At 35.3% G+C, this 8,649-nt stretch overlaps 1 protein-coding gene across 1 annotated transcript in view; it reads right to left on the reverse strand.

Annotated features, from left to right (window-relative positions):
- Positions 1–1,208: 1,208 nt before the first annotated feature.
- Positions 1,209–8,649, reverse strand: part of trarg1a (trafficking regulator of GLUT4 (SLC2A4) 1a) — a 19,395-nt gene continuing 11,954 nt past the window's right edge. Inside the window, exons 2-3 of the mRNA XM_024278047.2 lie at positions 4,625–4,757; positions 1,209–2,942 (exon numbers count right to left, since the gene is read on the reverse strand). Coding sequence (XP_024133815.1) covers positions 2,932–2,942; positions 4,625–4,757 — 144 coding nt within the window. The 3' untranslated portion in view covers positions 1,209–2,931. The remainder of the gene's footprint in view (positions 2,943–4,624; positions 4,758–8,649) is intronic.

Consider the following 8,649-nt stretch of genomic DNA (forward strand, 5'->3'; position numbering starts at 1 on the left):
AGCATGTACAGGGTGTAGATATAATAAAAGCAATAGATGTGCAATATACCTCAATCCAATGTAGCAGCACTGCAGTGTGCGGTCATAAGCTGAATCAATCTTGTTGGGTCTGTCTCAGTAAAAACTGAGTTGTACAAATATTGCACTCACACGTGTGATGTTTTACAGAGTTGCACTGTGATTGTAGACCCTGTATTCTGTTGTTTGTAAGACGTGTAGAACAAATGTGTTTGCCTTAGCAATTTAAAGGTTGGAACTGGTTTATGTTTTTGCTGAACTACTCTGACTCTCACACTTGTGCATAAATGTGTTATCTTAACTGATCCACGCTGCATTTGAGTTTATCAGCCCTGACAACTAATTATTAACTACTAAAGATTTTGGCTTTATTTTCTGATTAAAATGGAAATCTTGGCCGAATCTGTATTCTTGCTCTGCCCTACGGCTCTCTCTACATCTACATTTAGCTCCTCAAAAGGAGAGATATGGAAAAATAGTGTCTTTAAATTTGGACACTACCCCTTGATGATGTCATCAGTAGTCGCCGGTAAGCTACGTCTGCATGTAGCTGCTAGCACTCCAAAAATACATAATAGCATCTGTTTTACAACTTTAAAATTTGATGCCAAAACAAAAAGTAATTGCTTACATTTAAATATAAACTTCTGTGCTTCAGAGAACACCCACGTGAAGAAATACGTTTCTCCTCGGTGGCACAGTGCGACGTGGAATACGGAGGAATACCCAACTTTGAGTGACTATCCCTTTCCCTTAAAAAATGATTTCCAACACCACTACCCCTCCAAATTTCCCTACAAGTGGAGGGATAGGGAGAAGCCATTCGGGTTCAACTCTTGTGGTTTTCCAACAACTGATGCCTAATTTGTTCTATTTATGTAAGAATAACTTGTACAGCAAACATCTTCAAATCAGTAAAAAGTAGTTTACAATAGACATACTGAATTAAGTGGTATGAAATACAAAGCACCAAAAAAACAAATTCCACTATTGAGGTTTGGGCGGCCGAGGCACCTGGCTTGGACCACTACACGAATCCGAAGAATTCGGATTGGCCTATGGCTCTTAGCTGGCCTGGGAACACTTCGGAGTCTCCCCAGTGAAGCTGGAGGAAGAAGATGGATGAAAATAAATAGGAATTGTGCTTTTTCTCCTTAAAAAGTTTCAATTTACCAAAGACAAAACTCACAGACCATGCATGGTAACATTTATTCCTTACATGCAAAATGTACACAACAAGGATGACACACTACTACAGACAGTTGACTAGAAAAGAAACAGGAATATAAAAATGTAGTATAAAGAATATTTAAGAGGTTTAATGACAAAGTAGTGCTTCTGGGCTCTCCTCAGTTCCATAGATGAATAATGTGGTTGTGTCTTTAAGTCAGTAAACAGAAGGAATCTTTGGATTTTGGAGCGTTTTATGTGATACAATGCTCATTCTGCAACAGCCAGTTCACAACGGCTCAAAACCGTTTTGAGATTTTTGTCATTTTCAGCAGAAAAAAGTAAACACGAAAAAGGAAAAACCCATTGTATTAGTGATTGAGAACATCTTAGCTGCAGTTTTATGTGTGTTTTTCTGGATTATAATGTAAAAATATCAGCATAACAGTCACATGTATGTGCAGGAACAACGTAATACAGAGTTCTCTTTTAAAGTGTTGCATACAGACAGCTGTTGTTGGGTATTTGGGATGGCTTCGTTAAATGCTATTTGTTTTAAGTCAAGCTCATAGACCTGCTCATTTACAAAAATAAGAGCCAGCCTGTTTGTCCAGCAGCATGCGTACATATTGCATATATAATTCCATATAAATACTTCTTATACAAGTACAGAGAACAATGCCTTTTAACAGTCACTGTATGGCAATGTGGAAATGAAAACGGTCACTGACTGTAAAATTGTAAAAATCAGTGTAAATGCAGAGGAGCTGGGAGGCAGGCAGCATGTCAGGATGAAGATTACTTGATTTGGTGCCAGGTTTAGTCATGCTTTAAGCAAGGTTAAGGTGGTGAGGGTGCATGGAGGCTGTTGGAGACGGATGGCAGCCCTCGTGTGTGTTAGGTGTGACTCGGCTAATTTTACACAAATCACTGTATCATGTGCAAACCTGCGAGCCCCTTAACAGGCAACGTTCCAAAAGAAGGCATAACATTGGTTATTTACATTCAGACATGCAGTTGGTCTCATTTCTTATAGTTAGAAAACATAAAATTTAGACACAAAAAATCCTTAAATAAATAAATAAATAAAGCTGAAAGTTCTGTTGCTTCCTTTTTTTCCACCAAAACCTTAAAATTGTCCTGATAATTCAAGCATGGAAAATGCAGCCTTTCTCACAGTCTTAACAACTGGCATACAAACATTTTTTATTTTACAAAGTTCCTATACAGTGTGTATTTTCATATACCCATTTTCAAATATATTTGCTGCTGTGTATACTTTGAATGCAAGAGTTCAGTAAGGAGCATAATGAGATTGAATGCAGTTTCGCCAGTTTTTCTTGGAGGGGAGCCCATCACAGATGTAAACAAATCCCTTTACGCACTCTCTCCCTCTCATTCGGGTTTTGCATACACCAAATAACCTCTTCTTTTGAAGAAATAATTAAAAAAAAGCTCCCTCCCCACACGTTAACACACACACATATTGGCATTCTTCTTTTTAGGACCTGAACAGTTTGCATCAGGGTATTCTGTCAAGCAAATGCTGCTGGAGTCTAATGCATGCATCTTCACTCGTTTTTTTGTTGTCTTTTTGTTGCAAGACTTGCCTATCTTTGATGACTGAATTGGTCACAATGCACCACATACTTTTTTTAAACAGTCTTTTCTTTTCTGTTCAGCATCTGTGGCTTGCATTGGATGTCGCCAAGTTTCACGTCCCGGTTCCGTCGGGTCAGAACTTTAGTTGCTAGCTAAAAAGAAGAAGAAAAAAAAGTATTAGAATCTCACCATTACATATCGAATTTGGACATGCGGAGTTGAAGGGCTAATTTGGTTATATTTCACTTAATAAACATCAAGATAAACATCAGGCGTTTCAGTGCCACAAAAAGCCTTAAAAGCCATGATATCAGAGGGAAATTAACCCCCACCCAAAGCAACAGAGACAGTAAATAACAGCAATAAAATGTTTATAAAAAATGTAAAAAGTAACAGGAAAAAGTAAGTAAGTAGTAAAGCAAAAAAAGTAACTTTATTCAACTCATTCACAATGACAGAATGAATCGAAGATCCTATCATCGGTAGCTGTAATTCTCCATCAACCCGTTGTAGTTTATCAACATCATACTGACACATTTGGACTTAATTTTTGAGCTTTGTTTTTCACAAAAATTCAATTTTCCAGTTAGCACAACCAGAATTAAAGATACGTTAAATTATAATCCACTGGATTATGAAGTACATTTTCTGTTTTTGAACAAATTCAATGATTTCAAGTGCACCTCATGGTTTTAATATGTGGTAGGAGTCACTGAAATGGCTCTGATTTAGTTTTTTTTTGTTTACATATATGAATCTGTGGCTAAAATGCACCAGAAACAGTAAAATAAACTTTTTTTTTTATGTCACTGATGACTTTACACTTCCTACTGCATTTACTGCATTGACTTGATATATGGTGTAGGATGTCTTTTATTTTGAAAGGAAGCTCTGTCAAAAGTTATAAACTATTTCATATTTTTTAAGCTATTTGCTCTTCATGTTTATGTTTTATTTATGCCAAAAACAACCCAAACACAATAGATTATTTAAATGTATCATGTCAGTCGCAAAAACATAAATATAAATCAGTATCTTATTTTTCTAAAGGATGAGTGAAGACTTTGTGGCTCCTACTGTGTTTTGGTTGGCAAATTTTTTTTTGGTTGAGAAGTAAGTATCACCCCTATTAATCCAAGCGTAATTCCTGATTAGTGTGTAACTTAGGGTTTGTACATGCGTATTCTTAATTTGTGCAGGCATCATTCTTGATTTGAGCATAACTTTGGATTTGTGCGTCCATAATTCTTGATTTGTAGCTCACATAATACGTTTTGTGCATAAGTAAAAAAATGACATAACATAAAAAATACAAAATACAATTTACACATGCACAAATTAAAATTACAACACCTTGAAACTAATTACACACGCAAATCTTTAAAAATCACGCACAAATCACCTCCTAACCACACACAAAACCTCAGTTAAGAAAGTGTGAAAATGTCAAGTTTTACCAGATAAAATTCACAATCTAAGTTTAAAATGACTGAAAAGAAAACTCAGATGACCCAGCATTCTAGTAGTATTTAAACGCATCACTTACTGATGAATCACTGAGACGTGAAATGAGTCTCACGACAGATTCGTGCATAACTGAGGTTTTGTGTGTGCATGAGGTGATTCGTGCGTAATTTTTAAAGATTTTCTACGTAATTAGTTTCATCCTGTTGTAATTTTAATATGTGCATGTGTAAGTAGTGCATGTGCATGTTAGTTTGTAAAAGGGTCAAGAAAAAAACCTGGTAGCTCTGTGGGACTTAGGACGCAGCAGACTGGAACTAAGTGTGTGATTAAGAAGTAAAACATGACATCTGTGTCTGTGTTTCCGTACCTGTCATGCTTACGGAGGTGAAGACGACGATGATGATCACCCCCAGTGCAATGGAGACGATGCTGAGAAGACGAGCTAGTCTGCCCAGCCTCCGAGCTCCATCTACATCTCCGGACTGCAGACTGTTTCTGGACTGAGGACAGAAAAAAAAAAACCTTTATAATTTCAAGGAGCCATCTGTTACATATATGCACTACTTTGTCAAGAAGTTAGGCATTTATCAAGGGACTCTGATGCACATGTATAGCAGCTGCAAACATTTTAAGGCCTTTATATCCATTTATAGTCAGTTTATGTAAAAAGAATAGATGTTGACTTCTGTTATCCCCTTACTTGCCAAATAATGAGGGTCAGGAAACTCATTTTCTATGTTTGCAGGCAGAAAGAGCAAAAAATGTTATTTAAAAAAGAGAATTGTCAATTCAAAACAATCATATTGTTCATATTTCTTAATAGTAGCTGGACAGCTCAGTTGGTGGAGGACTGGTGGTGCTTCCCAGAGGAGCTATGAGCCAGAAAAAAATCCAGTGTGGGTCTTTAGGCAAGATGACGGCTATTTTTCTATCAATTCTATTGAAGCAAGCACTTTTTTACATTGCCTTTTAATTTACAGGTACTTTGTTTTTTCTGTTTAATTTAATTTAGTCTGTTGAGAAATCTTGCTAAAGAATAAATCAATCGTTCTCTCAGTAAATTATGTTTACTGAATGTGAGTCAGGGTTACGTTACATTACTTTATTTCCCTTATTATACAGTGGAATGATAGCTGGATTTTATTGTTTTATTTTTATTTGCTTCTATATTTTCAGTCACATTTAACAGCTGGATGATGTAATTTCATCCTGAAATGAGGATATTTGCTAAGAGCGTTCCTTCTCATTTAATTTATGAGCAATAATGCCATTTTTATGTGATTTTAACGATCTAAAAATAATAAAGAAGAGTTTAAAAGTGATTTTTCTTTATTTGACATTTTGATTGTGAGAAGCTCCAGGCAAAACTGTTTGCTATTATTACCTCATAAAGTAGTTGATTCATGGTTGAATCAGGGCTAAGAAGTGCGATCCTGAATGCACTCAAAAGAATAACACTGGCTTTCAAGTTTAAATCAAATTCATAAGAATTTAAATTATTAAAAATGGGCTTTTCTCTGATAAATGAAAAAAGAATCATATTTCTGACAGTTGCAAGTTGGAGGAAATGTGCATAACTTCAGAGAAACACACACATAGTATACTCCCCCCTGATGATGCTTTTCATTGTTGCGGAAGATAAAATCAACAATAATTTATTACCTGCCGTCACTGGAGATATTGTTAGTTTCAGTCTCGCTGTTTGGGACTGATGGAGGATTGGTACTTCTAAATGATTGAAGCAGCGGGGAATGCAACATTGTGAAGGGGTAGTGAATAATTTTACTATTTTTATGTTTTTTTTTTCATTCAAGCAAGCTATGCATTCAAAAACAGGATGATTTATGGGAGCCATGATAAATGGGAATCTTCACGCCTCACCCAGAAAGATCATAAAACATTTGTGCTGATAATGTCCTGAACATTAGTCAGGTACTTTGGGCCTAAGATGTAGGGAAGAAGATCATTTATATTATTGTTGCTCATCGGACTCTTTAGCTTTCAGACGCATTATGGTCCTTGACCTAAACTGTTTGGGTCAGAAGGAAAATGAGAAAAAGCAGGAAAGAACCCCAGAACGTTGTTGTGACAAAGAATGCAGGATTAGGCTGATGCTCAGAAGGTATGTGGTCACTTTCATGGTTGTTTTCAAACCTTTGTAGAAAGATTCTACATTGTAAAACATAGGCCCAATTTAATTAGGGACTTCTACTTCACTTCATTCTATCATCAACTAGACCAGGGGTCAGCAACCTTTAACAGTAAAAGAGCCATTTGGGCTAATTTTCTACTGATCAAAACCTAAAAGGAGCCACAGAGATTTACTTTAGCCTTTAAGAAATTTGTATTTGCATTCATGACCTTCTTTTTGTTTTTTTAAATAAATTTGAATTATGCCTATTTTTGGCACGAACAAAAGCAAAAATATAAAAATAATTTATCATTTCTCAAAAAGGGATATTTGTTAACGCTTTTACCTTCAGTGGAGGCCAAATTAGCGAAAAAGCTAGCCCATTGCTTAATTACTAGCTGAACTCCTTAATAGCCTAAAATTCCCCAGTTAGCCTAAAAACTCCAGTAGATAACAATTAGCCAAAAATGTTAGTATATTGCTAAAATATCAGCTAAATTCAAAATTAGCATAAAAAATGTAATTAGAGGCAAGACTAGCCACAAAAGCTAGCTCGTTGCTCAATTACTAGCTAAACACCTCAGTAAACTAAATTAGCCAAAAAGTTTGCCTGTTTCTAAAATAGAAGCTAAATTCTAAATTAATCAAAAAAACTTCAGCAGAAAACAAATAATCCAAAAACATCAGCATGTTGCTAAATTATTAGCTAAACCCCAAATTAAAATACAATTCTTCAGTAAACTAAATTAGTCAAAAGTTTTTGATGCTAGAATAGAAGGTAAACTCTAAATTAGCCTAAAAACGGTGATGGTGTTACATCGAACGTTCTAATTGATTGACAGATTCTCACGAGTCTGCTTTCAGTGGAAAGGGTGTGGTCTACTATCAAGCTAACTCCTGATTGGAGAGAGTGTTGCCGTAGAAATGCAGACCAACTTGGACCAATCACTGTTTACTGATGATTTCTAGTTCCAACACAGTGTCCACATAAATGGCGACTGACTTGACATATTTTCATTTGAACAAGAATTGAGTAATTTCCTAGAGGTGACGTCATACTCGCTCAGTCCAGTTCTCTTATACAGTCAATATCAAATTACGTTCCAAACCTATACAGCTAAATTTAAGCAGTCAGCTGCAATTACTTACTGCTGTGTAAAATCATATCTGATTGTACTTTAAACCTGGTGAAAATACAAAAACTAAATTTTTAACAAATCCTGAAATTCTTTGAAAAAAATTCTGTTAATTAAGCACTAATCAAACTTTTACTGCCTCATTTAAAATTAATTTTTCTGCACTTTTTTTGTTTCAGTCAACTGCCTTTCCTCCTTAATTATTGATTATGGATGCATGTTTACAATATAAAAACAGCTGTAAAGACAGATTAGACCACATGAAATGCAACTTGAGAATAAATAAAAGACTATATTTGAAAGGTCTCTGCCATGTTTAGTTGGTACATGTGATTTTAGATGATTGGGGGGAGACAATGTGGTTGATCAGTCCACCTTCTGCCCTCTTCTCCTTGTTACTTTCATCTGATTTTCTCTTTCACTACTTATTTGTTGAACTTTTTTCCCCAACCTCTGTAAAATGTCATGAAGTTGATTAATCCAATTACATTTGAGTTTTTAGTAAATGTTTTGTTGCTTTTTTAGGGCATTTTAATGTCACCAGCAGCATTTTTAAACGCAAAGGAAACATGGTGTTCAAACAGAAATTAAATGACTAAAATAAAAATGATTAAATTTTTTTTCATGTCAGAGAATTTTTAATAAAGTGAAAGACATGGTTTAATTTGGTTTAGTGGCAGAGCTAGAACATTTTATATATTGGGAGACAGAAGACAAGAATGGTGGCAAATGAGAACAGCGGAGTAGAAGGCCGTTGTAAATGAAAAGATCAAAAATATGTATGCATAAAAAATATGTAAAATCTTGAGGGCCTCAAGATGTTATTTTGAAATTTTGCTTTTCTTATTTTTGCTATGCTGAAAGACGCTTCTTAATCGTTGTCAATAATTATACTAATACTGAGCAAGCTTTTTCTGGATGGGCAGCTGCCCCCATTGCTCCCTGTAGCTCCGCCCCTGTTCGGCTCAAACTTTGTCTCTGAAAGGGAAAAAAGTGTCCATCTATGTATTACTTTTTTTTCTATCACAGATTTTCCCTTTTCATGGCCTGTTTCTACAACACCCCCAAAGAAATATAAAAGTTAAAAAAAATAAATCTTAAAATTGAAGTAATTTTTTTTTTTTT

This window comes from Oryzias melastigma, linkage group LG13 (genome assembly GCF_002922805.2).
Source record: "Oryzias melastigma strain HK-1 linkage group LG13, ASM292280v2, whole genome shotgun sequence".
NCBI classification, from domain to species: domain Eukaryota; kingdom Metazoa; phylum Chordata; class Actinopteri; order Beloniformes; family Adrianichthyidae; genus Oryzias; species Oryzias melastigma.